Source organism: Bubalus kerabau, chromosome 12 (genome assembly GCF_029407905.1).
Source record: "Bubalus kerabau isolate K-KA32 ecotype Philippines breed swamp buffalo chromosome 12, PCC_UOA_SB_1v2, whole genome shotgun sequence".
In the NCBI taxonomy this organism is placed as follows: Eukaryota; Metazoa; Chordata; class Mammalia; order Artiodactyla; family Bovidae; genus Bubalus; species Bubalus kerabau.
Genome location: NC_073635.1, coordinates 74,160,695 through 74,173,488, shown reverse-complemented (window position 1 = coordinate 74,173,488; position 12,794 = coordinate 74,160,695). Strand labels below are relative to the sequence as shown.

The 12,794-nt window shown below is 41.4% G+C and overlaps 1 protein-coding gene across 1 annotated transcript in view; it reads right to left on the bottom strand.

The window, feature by feature from the left end:
- LOC129624655 (ATP-binding cassette sub-family C member 4-like) overlaps window positions 1–12,794 on the bottom strand; it is a 171,805-nt gene that overhangs the window by 78,933 nt on the left and 80,078 nt on the right. The window contains exon 20 of the mRNA XM_055542815.1: window positions 10,783–10,862. Within this exon, the coding sequence (XP_055398790.1) occupies window positions 10,783–10,862 (80 nt within the window). The remainder of the gene's footprint in view (window positions 1–10,782; window positions 10,863–12,794) is intronic.

Sequence of the window (12,794 nt, the reverse complement as noted above, 5' to 3'; positions counted from 1 at the left end):
TTCGAAATCACCACAAAATGGAAAAGAAAGAAAAGGGAGAAGGGGGAGGGAATTTACCATTCACATGAATTAAAAGAGGATAATGGAAAAGATTGGGCTTCCCTGGTGGCTCAGATGGTAAAGAATCTGCTTGCAATATGGGAGACCCAGGTTTGAGCCCTGGGTTGGGAAGATTTCCTGGAAAAGGAAAAGGTAACCTACTCCAGTATTCTTACATGGAGAATCCCATGGACAGAGGAGCCTGACAGGCTACAATCCATGGGGTTGCAAAGAGTCAGACATGACTGAGGAACTAACACTTCAGCTTTCACTTTAATACAAAAAATACCATGAGCATTACAAAGAGAATACAATAAACATCATGCAGATTAATTTTTAAATTTTAATGTAAAGGACAAATATCTTTAAAAATGACATACAAGAATAATATAATGACATAGAAAATCTGGACAATTGCATATTGACTTAAGAATTTGAATCCTTTATTTTATTTTTACTTTATTTTATTGTTTTGGACATACATGCAGCTTGTGGGATCTTAGCTTTCCTACTAGCAATCGAAACCAGGCCCACAGCAATGCAAGTACCAATTCGTGACCACTGGACCACCAGGGAATTCCCTGAATACATAATTTTTAAAATTCCCACAGAAAAGACTTTATGTCAGAGAGTGTTTTGCCTATGTTCTCCTCTAGGAGTTTTATAGTTTCTGGTCTTACATTTAGATCTTTAATCCATTTTGAGTTTATTTTTGTGTATGGTGTTAGAAAGTGTTCTAGTTTCATTCTTTTACAAGTGGTTGACCAGTTTTCCCAGCACCACTTGTTAAAGAGATTGTCTTTAATCCATTGTATATTCTTGCCTCCTTTGTCAAAGACAAGGTGTCCATATGTGCATGGATTTATCTCTGGGCTTTCTATTTTGTTCCATTGATCTATATTTCTGTCTTTGTGCCAGTACCATACTGTCTTGATGACTGTGGCTTTGTAGTAGAGCCTGAAGTCAGGTATGGAGAACAGTGTGGAGATTCCTTAAAAAAACTAGAAATAGAACTGCCTTATGATCCAGCAATCCCACTGCTGGGCATACACACTGAGGAAACCAGAAGGGAAAGAGACACGTGTACCCCCAATGTTCATCGCAGCACTGTTTATAATAGCCAGGACATGGAAGCAACCTAGATGTCCATCAGCAGATGAATGGATAAGAAAGCTATGGTACATATACACAATGGAGTATTACTCAGCCATTAAAAAGAATACATTTGAATCAGTTCTAATGAGGTGGATGAAACTGGAGCCTATTATACAGAGTGAAGTAAGCCAGAAAGAAAAACACCAATACAGTATACTAACGCATATATATGGAATTTAGAAAGATGGTAACAATAACCCTGTGTACGAGACAGCAAAAGAGACACTGATGTATACAACAGTCTTATGGACTCTGTGGGAGAGGGAGAGGGTGGGAAGATTTGGGAGAATGACATTGAAACATGTATAATATCATGTATGAAACGAATCACCAGTCTAGGTTCGAGGCACGATACTGGATGCTTGGGGCTGGTGCACTGGGATGACCCAGAGGGATGGTATGGGGAGGGAGGAGGGAGGAGGGTTCAGAATGGGGAACACATGTATACCTGTGGCGGATTCATTTCTATATTTGGCAAAACCAATACAATATTGTGAAGTTTAAAAATAAAATAAAATTTAAAAAAAAAAAAAAGAAAGCTGAGCACCAAAAAAAAAAAAAAAAAAAGAAAAGACTTTAAGTCTAGAGGGCTTCACAAAAACATTGTGCAGAAAAGTTTTACCAAGGTTTTCCAGGGTACATGAGTCCAGCAATATCATGATATAAAAACCAGATAAAGACATTGAAGGAAGGAAAAATTATAAACCAAACTGTCTTGGGATATTAAACAACATATTAGTGAACTGAATCTAGCAATATAAAAAAGATAATACTGCAAATCTAACTCGACTGGGCAAGTCCCAAATTCTCAGGGTTGCCTGTTACATAGGACAGGCTGGAACCCTTGGGCAGAAGCTGATGATGTTATCCACAAGCAGAATTTCTTTTTACTTCAGGGAAGGCTTAGCTCTTAAAACTTTACAGCTGACTGAACTGTGCCCACTGGAATATGTAGAATAATTGTCCCTATGCTATGCTAAGCCACTTCAGTCGTGTCCGACTCTGTGCAACCCCATAGACGGCAGCCCACCAGGTTCCCCCATCCCTGGGATTCTCCAGGCAAGAACACTGGAGTGGGTTGCCATTTCCTTCTCCAATGCATGAAAGTGAAAAGTGAAAGTGAAGTTGCTCAGTCGTGTCCGACTCTTAGCGACCCCATGGACTGCAGCCTACCAGGCTCCTCCGTCCATGGGATTTTCCAGGCAAGAGCACTGGAGTGTCCCTACTTAACATCAATTGATTATGGACTTCAATCACATCTACAAAATACCTACAGAGCAACACACAGATCACATTTTATTGAATAACTGAGGAATACAGTCTGGTCAAGTTGACACATTATACTGACCATTAAAAATGGAAATATTTCCCATGTATTTTCATAAGCTACAAAAGAATTGATGCTTTTGAACTGTGGTGTTGGAGAATACTCTTGAGAGTCCCTTGGACTACAAGGAGAACCAATCAGTCAATCCTAAAGAAAATCAGTCCTGAATATTCAGGAAGGACTGATGCTGAAGCTGAAACTCCAATACTCTGGCCACCTGATGGGAAGAATTGACTCATTGGAAAAGACCTTGATGCTGGGAAAGATTAAAGGCAGAGAACAAGGGGACGACAGAGGATGTGATAGTTGGATGGCATCACTGAGTCGATGGACATGATTTTGAGTAAGTTCCAGGAGTCGGTTATGGACAGGGAAGCCTAGTGTGCTGCAGTCCACGGGGTCACAAAAAGCCAGACATGACTGAACGACTGAACTGACTGAGATAATTCTGATACCAAAAGCTGATAAAATATTTTAAGAAAAGCACGTTATACATGAATATCCTTCATGAACAATAAGTACAAAAATTCTTGAGAAACTACACACAGCAATACATAAAAAAGATGCTATATTATGACCAAGTGAAGTTGTTTCCAGGAATGTTAAGTTTAACTTTCAAATACTAATCACATTTAATAATTCACATTAAAACAGTAAAGATAAATAATCATACGACTATCTGAAGAGACGCAGAAGAAATATTTGTTAAAATTCAACACCTATTCTTCATTTATTTTAAAAGGTAAAATAATTGGTAATTGAGGAATTAAAAGAAACATAATCAATCTGATAACAGATACTTACCTTAAAAATTGCAATTAATATTATTTGTAATGAAAAAATGTTGAAAAATTTTGCCCTAAGAGTGCAAGATTATCTTATCTAACCAATTCTCTTCAACACTAACTGGAAACTCTAGCCGCAAGTCAAGAAAAGGAAATAAAAGTCATAAATATTGGAAATGAAGATATAAAATTGTCATTATTTACAGCTGACATGATTGTATATGGACAAAATCCAATATCTAAAAAGGTAGAACATAGAAAGGTATCTTCACACTCTTTAAGGATATGCAGATTTCTTAGGATACGAAACATCAACTATAAAAGAATTAAAAAGGTAAACATTAGACTTCATCAAAATTAAACCTTGATCTCCACTAAGGATATAAATGGCAAGCCACTGATAGGAATATCCACAAAGCACTAGTATTATTAAATACTAGAATATTAAAACTAAACATCCCCAAGGGGGATTTGAGGAAGGAGTTGGGGAAGGGATCAACACCCACAGAAATCTCAAAATGACAAAGTCAGTGTTCAGTGGGACAGGCTGGGATACTCTGTACACACTTTCCCTGACATCTCCACACAATGAAATGCAAGGGTCAGTGGTGCTCAGACAAGTAAAGGCTATAAAAGCAAGGGACCCATAATTACCTATTACACTGAGTCTCAGGCTTTGTTCTCAATATCCACATGCAGTAGCCTGTTCGTCTGTGCTCCCCTCTCTGGAAAGAAATGACTAAGGACACCTCCTTCACATTTTCTTTTTCTTGGGCATTTTCACTTCATAAAGCTGCAGTCAGTGTGTTCTGTGTGTGCTGAGGAGGGAATGACACGGTCCCTGGTGGTCCCACCACGGCCGGCATTGGTGGCTCAAGTGCATCTGCCCTTTGTGTCCATGAAAGGACCTGAAGACTCAGTTCAGCTCTGACAAGCTGCTGATTTTCTTTCTTTCTTTCTTTTTTTTCCGCCTGAATGAGGGGTGTGTGGTGAATAAGCATTTTGCAACTTAGTTTTCCTCAATAAATCACAGCATTTTTCTGAGAGCAGCTGTGTGCAAGTTCACAAGCTCAGAGCAGTCCCAGACTTTTTTGGAAAATGAAAATGCCTAAATCTAACTTCCACATCTCACCTTCAGTTTCACTTGTTTTAGCAGTAGGAAGACTCCTTGGAGGTGATGATTTCAATGACAGGAATTGTAGATAATTGAGACTTCTTACTCAGTGTTATTTGGGACTTTGGCAAATTGTATGAAAATTACATTACTCTGAAATATTTAATGCTCAGTGGTGTATGTGGAAAACAACTGATTTTTATTCTGTGAGTCTACATAAGGAAGTGTCCATCAAAATCTTCAAGGACTACAAACCTATAATCTCTGTGATATAAACTCATGAGATGATATTTATGGGCCTGAAAACTGTCTCTGACAATAACTTTAATGCAACATAATGCCACTTTGCCAAAGGCAAAAGAAGAGGGTGGCAGAGAATGAGATGGCTGGATGGCATCACCGACTCAATGGAAATGAACTTGGGCAAACTCCGGGAGATAGTGAGGAACAGGAAGACCTGGCGTGCTGCAGTTCGTGGACTCACAGAGTCGAACATGACTTAGCAACTGAGCAACAACAAATGCCACTGTCATCAGACTCTTTCTCTTACCTAAACACATATGTGGTATTTTAAAAATAGTTACCCAATACTTAGTGCTCAACATGCATTTAGATATTATTAAAAAATTTAATTAAAATGAATTTCATTTTCTCTTCCCAACAAACCTTAGGAAGTGGGTATTATTTTCTCCATTTTACAGAAAGGAGAGTGTGGCTTTGTGGGGCAGAGATGGTAAGACGGAGAGCGTGGATGGGGGCTTGGAAAGGGAAACTGTGGGGCTCTGCACTGTGCCACACTTCAAAGCTGTTGGCATCATGAATTATTATCAGGTGCAATAGCACCACATAAATTGACTTTTTTATGATGCTTTCCTTCATCCTTTGAAATGGTGAACAACTCCAATTTGCCCAATCACTCATATAATGTGACTGAACTAGCTGGTAGTTGTGAGAGTCAGCATACACGATGGTGCACAAACTCATGATCATCTCTCTGTTGGGATGTGGTCTCTGAGTGACATCACCTGAGGGGGTGGACTGTCCTTCAGTGCAGACCACTACTCAGAATCCAGGGTTTGCCTTAGCCACACTTGGCATCACTATCACAAAATATTAAATAAATTACCTGAAATTCCATTTAAGTGAATGAGAAAGAATTAGATGAGGGAAAGTATATGGAATAAACACTTTAGAAGTAATAAAAATAAAAATGATCAAGAATCTTCTAAGGGTTATCAAATACACCAAGGATAAACAAAATCATCAAAAATGAGTTTGACACAGGTGTGCTAACACAGCTGAAAAATCCCCTTCCAGACCCTTTCCTTCCCCGCTCTCAGCTGATGATAGAAAGAATGGGTCCCACACAGGAACTCGGATTCCACCAGCACCTTCTGCCCCACAATCAACGTGGCCTTTTCCTCTCATTTGGGATCAAAGGTCACCTCCTAGAAGCTCCACCATCTCCTGGACCAGGCTCCCTAACTGCTTCCAACCTCCACATCCAGTTTGCCTTCCAGGACTTCCTCCACAGAGCTCCCACAATTAGGATTCCAAAGCTATCACAGGGTGAATCTCTGGATGCCTTCCTTCCCTCAGGAGGGAGGAGACCCATGAGGGAAGGGCTTCATGCCTGGTTCACCCCTGTACCTCAGGGCCTCACCTTGTTTGTTGAAGGAAAGGATGGAAGAGAGGGAAAAATCACCAACCATACTCCCCTCCCAGAAACTAAAATCTCAAACAACAGGCAAGGGCTTCTCAGACCCTGCATTCCAGATGGGCCTCTCTCCTGATTCATTCAAATTTCTTCCAGCCTGTCTTCACCTCAACTCCCTCCAAGCCTCCAGGATTTATAGTCCTTTGCTCTCTAACTCCTCAGGTCACCAGACATCTCCTGAATCCAAATCAACCAACAAGTTTCCATGGACTCACATCTTGTTTGCACTGAACAGACCTGTCCTTCCTCTGATCTCCACTGTATATCCTCCTCTCTTCCTTGCTGTTCATTATGTGTCTTCTGTACTTCCCTTCTGTCTCTGCTTTCTCCCTGAATATCAGGGCTTCCTAAGCTTCTGATCTGGGCCCCTAAACTGCTTTCCTCTCTCTGTACAATCTTATCCATCCTCACAGATTTAGCTACTTGCTCAGTGAAGAATACGCAGGCTCCGTGCTCATCCCAGTTCTCTTGCTCAAAGAGCAGGCTCTTACTTCAAATGAACTACAGGACACCTCCACCAAACTTCAAGATAAATGAACTACAAGTGGTAGAGAAGGGACTGGAAATCAGCTAGACTAGAATTTTCTCTTCTCTTTAATGAGAGTATTTCCTGCTTAAATCAGGTAGCATCTACCCCTGTCCCTCTATATGCCATCCAAAAGTATGTGACAAATTCTGATTATGATGACTAACTAACCATATGCTAAGCACAAGGTGGAAACCCAACCTTGGCCTAGCTTGCTGTAGCAAAGAAACAGAACCTTTCACAAAATCCTTTCAAAGTAATTTACAATCACTGTCAAAATGTGACACTGTTTTTAGGGAAAAAATTGTTTCTGGGGATAAATTATGTAGCTAAATCCAACAGGGCATACTTATAAAATAAGTTTGCAGAAGAAAAAAACAATCAGACATCTTGACAGTAAAAGTCCTCTGTCTTTGGGTCTCAGCTTAGTTCTCATTGGCAACAGTGGAAGCCTTACCCTCAGGCTGCACTGTCTGTAGGACACTGTTGCACTGTTCATTGCTGCATTTCTGTGTTCAGCTTTTGATAAATACATTTCATTTCCAAAATTAACACTTGGAAAGAAAAAGTATATTCCCCACAGGCTTAATCGCTGATAAGCAGACAGAATATCAGAGGGAAAAAAAAAAAAAAGAACATTCCATAGGAGCAACAATACTGAATGTGAGGATGAGAGCTGAGATGACCTAACATTATTTCTTCGAACCTCAAGTTCACAGACAAACTGAGGCAAGATAGAAGGTATTCCCGTAGGTCTCTCTCTTTTTTAAGACACCTTAAGCAAAAGGGCTGTCTGGGGAGGCCTTACAAATAGCTGTGAAAAGAAGAGAAGTGAAAAGCAAAGGAGAAAAGGAAAGATATAGGCATCTGAATACTGAGTTCCAAAGAACAGCAAGAAAAGATAAGAAAGCCTTGTTCAGCAATCAATGCAAAGAAATAGAGGAAAACAACAGAATGGGAAAGACTAGAGATCTCTTCAAGAAAATTATAGATACCAGGGGATATTTCATGCAAAGATGGGCTCAATAAAGGACAGAAATGGTATGGACCTAACAGAAGCAGAAGATATTAAGAAGAAATGGCAAGAATACACAGAAGAACTGTACAAAAAAGATCTTCATGACACAGATAATCACGATGGTGTGATCACTCACCTAGAGCCAGACATACTGGAATGTGAAATCAAGTGTGCCTTAGAAAGCATCACTACGAACAAAGCTAGTGGAGGTGATGGAATTCCAGTGGAGCTATTTCAAATCCTGAAAGATGATACTGTGAAAGTGCTGCACTCAATACTCCAGCAAATTTGGAAAACTCAGCAGTGGCCACAGGACTGGAAAAGGTCAGTTTTCATTCCAGTCCCAAAGAAAGGCAACGCTAAAGATAGCTCAAACTACCCTGCGATTGCACTCATCTCACACGCTAGTAAAGCAATGCTCAAAATTCTCCAAGCCAGGTTTCAGCAATATGTGAACCATAAACTTCCTGATATTCAAGCTGGTTTTAGAAAAGGCAGAGGAACCAGAGATCAAATTGCCAACATCTGCTGGATCATGGAAAAAGCAAGGGAGTTCCAGAAAAACATCTATTTCTGCTTTATTGACTATGCCAAAGCCTTTGACTGTGTGGATCACAAGAAACTGTGGAAAATTCTGTATGAGATGGGAATACCAGACCACCTGATCTGCCTCTTGAGAAATCTGTATGCAGGTGAGGAAGCAAAAGTTAGAACTGGACATGGAACAACAGACTGGTTCCAAATAGGAAAAGGAGTACGTCAAGGCTGCATCTTGTCACCCTGCTTATTCAACTTATATGCAGAGTACATCATGAGAAATGCTGGACTGGAAGAAACACAAGCTGGAATCAAGATTGCCAGGAGAAATATCAATAACCTCAGATATGCAGATGACACCACCCTTATGGCAGAAAGTGAAGAGGAACTCAAAAGCCTCTTGATGAAAGTGAAAGTGGAGAGTGAAAAAGTTGGCTTAAAGCTCAACATTCAGAAAACGAAGATCATGGCATCCGGTCCCATCACTTCATGGGAAATAGATGGGGAAACAGTGGAAACAGTGTCAGACTTTACTTTTTTGGGCTCCAAAATCACTGCAGATGGTGACTGCAGCCATGAAATTAAAAGACACTTACTCCTTGGAAGGAAAATTATGACCAACCTAGATAGCATATTCAAAACAGAGACATTACTTTGCCAACAAAGTTCTGTCTAGTCAAGGCTATGGTTTTTCCTGTGGTCATGTATGGATGTGAGAGTTGGACTATGAAGAAGGCTGAACACCGAAGAATTGATGCTTTTGAACTGTGGTGTTGGAGAAGACTCTTGAGAGTCCCTTGGACTTCAAGGAGATCCAACCAGTCCATTCTGAAGGAGATCAGCCCTGGGATTTCTTTGGAAAGAATGATGCTAAAGCTGAAACTCCAGGACTTTGGCCACCTCATGGGAAGAGTTGACTCATTGGAAAAGACTCTGATGCTGGGAGGGATTAGGGGCAGGAGGAGAAGGGGACGACAGAAGATGAGATGGCTGGATGGTGTCACTGAATCCATGGACATGAGTCTGGATGAACTCTGGGAGTTGGTGATGGACAGTGAGGCCTGGTGTGCTGTGATTCATGGGGTCGCAAAGAGTCGGACACGACTGAGTGACTGAACTGAGCTGAACTGAAGACACAGCAATATGCTTGTGAAAAGAAAAACTGCCTACATAAACAAAAGACATTTTCTGAGATGACTTTGATCCCAGAATCGAATTACTGGCCTAAAAGCTTTTGTGTCGTCAAAGTTGCACTCTGTGGTCCTTCTTGGAGTTCTCAGGTGGCTCAGTGGTAAGAATCTGCCTGCACTGCAGCAGATGCAGGAGACACGAGTTTGGTCTCAGGGTTAGGAATATCTCCTAGACAAAGAAATGGCAACCCACTCCAGTATTCTTGCCTGAGATATCCCAGGATTGAGGGGCCTGGCGGGCTGCAATCCATGGGGTCACAAAAGAGTCAAACACAACTTAGTAACCAGACAATGTTGCCCTTGTTAAAGAATTATTTTCACCCTATTTTTAGCCAATCTTTTCTTTGTAGGTATCCACACTTGGCTTTATCCAAATAAAATGGTGCAGCAGATATTTGTCCCTTGAGGGAATACAACACATCATGCTCGTGCTCAGTTGTGTCAGAATCCTTGCAGCCCCATGGACTATAGCCCTCCAGGCTCCTCTGTCTGTGGAATTTTCTAGGCAAGAATACTGAAGTGGGTTGTCATTCCCTTCTCCAGGGCATCTTCCCAACCCAGGGATCGATTCCACATCTCTTGTATCTCCTGCATTGGCAGAATTGATGCTTTTGAACTGTGGTGTTGGAGAAGACTCTTGAGAGTCCCTTGGACTGCAAGGAGATCCAACTAGTCCATCCTAAAGGAGATCAGTCCTGGGTGTTCTTTGGAAGGACTGATGTTGAAGCTGAAACTCCAATACTGTGGCCACCTCATGTGAAGAGCTGACTCATTGGAAAAGCTGATACTGGGAAAGATTGAGGGCAGGAGGAGAAGGGGACGACAGAGGATGAGATGGTTGGATGGCATCATCGGCTCAATGAACATGAGTTTTGGTAAACTCCGGGAGTTGGTGATGGACAGGGAGGCCTGGCATGCTTCATTTCATGTGGTGGCAAACAGCCAGACACGACTGAGTGACTGAACTGAACTGAACTGAACTGAGCCACCTGGGAAGCCCAATACAATGCATAATTTAGTTAATCTAGGCTATCTTTCCATGAGAGGTGATTATTTTTATATTATGAAATGTGCTCATAGTAAAGGGAATCCACACCAGACACCTTGGAGGCAGACGGAGAACCACTTACCAGCATGTCCATGCTTCAGACCAACAATGACATGACTGTGTAGACATGCCTGCCCCAGGGGTTACTCATGTTAACTCAGGATCCCAATCAGAACTGCACCTTTCTCTCACAAACACAGCATTTACTGAGGATAACAGGACACACTGCCAGGCTGATAGGCCCACCCTCAGCCCCTGTGAAAAATCCTTGAGAAACAGGCACTCTGCTCTTCCCTGTGAGAACTCTGACAGGACTGATACATTACCTGGATGAAATCAAGAAATATCAGGGGCAGCAAGTCATCCATATGCCCAATGGCTTTGGAGAAACGATTCAAAATTCTTCCTGCAAGAACAGGATATGAGAAATTACTCATTCCTTCAGGAGCCTTAAGAGAAATAATATATGAACATATCAAAACAATATTTTTGAAGAATATGTATTTATAGATCAGATCAGCCACTCAGTCATGTCCGACTCTTTGCGACCCCATGTATCGCAGCACACCAGGCCTCCCTGTCCATCTCCAACTCCCGGAGTTCACCCAGACTCACGTCCATCGAGTCAGTGACGCCATCCAGCCATCTCATCCTGTCGTCCCCTTCTCCTCCTGCCCCCAATCCCTCCCAGCATCAGAGTCTTTTCCAATGAGTCAACTCTTCCCATGAGGTGGCCAAAGTCCTGGAGTTTCAGCTTTTAGCATCATTCCTTCCAAAGAAATCCCAGGGCTGATCTCCTTCAGAATGGACTGGTTGGATCTCCTTGCAGTCCAAGGGACTCTCAGAGTCTTCTCCAACACCACAGTTCAGAAGCATCAATTCTTCAGTGCTTAGCTTTCTTCACAGTCCAACTCTCACATCCATACATGACCACAGGAAAAACCATAGCCTTGCCTAGACAAACCTTTGTTGGCAAAGTAATGTCTCTGCTTTTCAATATGCTATCTAGGTTGGTCATAACTTTCCTTCCAAGGAGTAAGCATCTTTTAATTTCATGGCTGCAGTCACCATCTGCAGTGATTTTGGAGCCCAAAAAAATAAAGTCTGACACTGTTTCCACTGTTTCCCCATCTATCTCCCATGAAGTGATGGGACCAGATGCCATGATCTTCATTTTCTGAATGTTGAGCTTTAAGCCAACTTTTTCACCCTCCTCTTACACCTCCATCAAGAGGCTTTTTAGTTCCTCTTCACTTTCTGCCATAAGGGTGGTGTCATCTGCATATCTGAGGTTATTGATATTTCTCCTGGCAATCTTGATTTCAGCTTGTGCTTCTTCCAGCCCAGTGTTTCTCATGATGTACTTTGCATATAAGTTAAATAAGCAGGGTGACAATATACAGACTTGACGTACTCCTTTTCCTATTTGGAATCAGTCTGTTGTTCCATGTCCAGTTCTAACTGTTGCTTCCTCACCTGCATACAAATTTCTCAAGAGGCAGATCAGGTGGTTTGGTATTCCCATCTCTTTCAGAAACTGTGCCCTAAACCTTTGGGCCTATCTTTGCAGTCCTTATTTGGGCTCCTATTTTCTTGAAGGAATGAAGTTCTGATAATAGACACAGGAGGGGGAGACAAGAGACACACTGGTATGCCTGTTGCTCTAGGATTAGTGACTTAAAGATTTAAACTTGGTTCCAAATCCTTGAATAATAAATCAGGATTTGGAGAAGCCTACAGGTCATCAAGAACTTGGTTAACAGTGGCCACAAGCTGTGATAACAGAAATTCAGTCCCACTTGATACAATTTACAATTTAGTTTCCACATTAACAGGAAAAGTAGAGCAACTTCACAACCATAATAGAGAAGAGTCTTCCAATAACTTCCTCACTCCATTTGTAATACGATGAGATTGTGAGGGCCTCTGCAGTTTACCATGCTGTGCTCCTCATAGTGCCTGGACTAAAGAACATGTGTTGAATAAATCTGTACAAAATTCTGCCCTAAACAGTCTTATTTAATCCTCACAACTGTCTTGTGAACCAGGAAGGGCAGTGGTTAATCCCATTTCACCATAGAGAAGTTCCGACACCATGTTGACATCCTCACTGAGGTTCATTAGGCACTGTCCCTGCGTTAAGTGCTGTGAATGTATTAACCTGCTTAATGCCCACAACATCAAGATATCAGTAAGTGTGTGAACAGTATCCTCATTTTATAGGTAAGAAAATTGAGACACAGAGAAGTTAAATAACTAATACGTAAGACTGCAAGGAGATCCAACAAGTCCATTCTGAAGGAGATCAGCCCTGGGATTTCTTTGGAAGGAATGATGC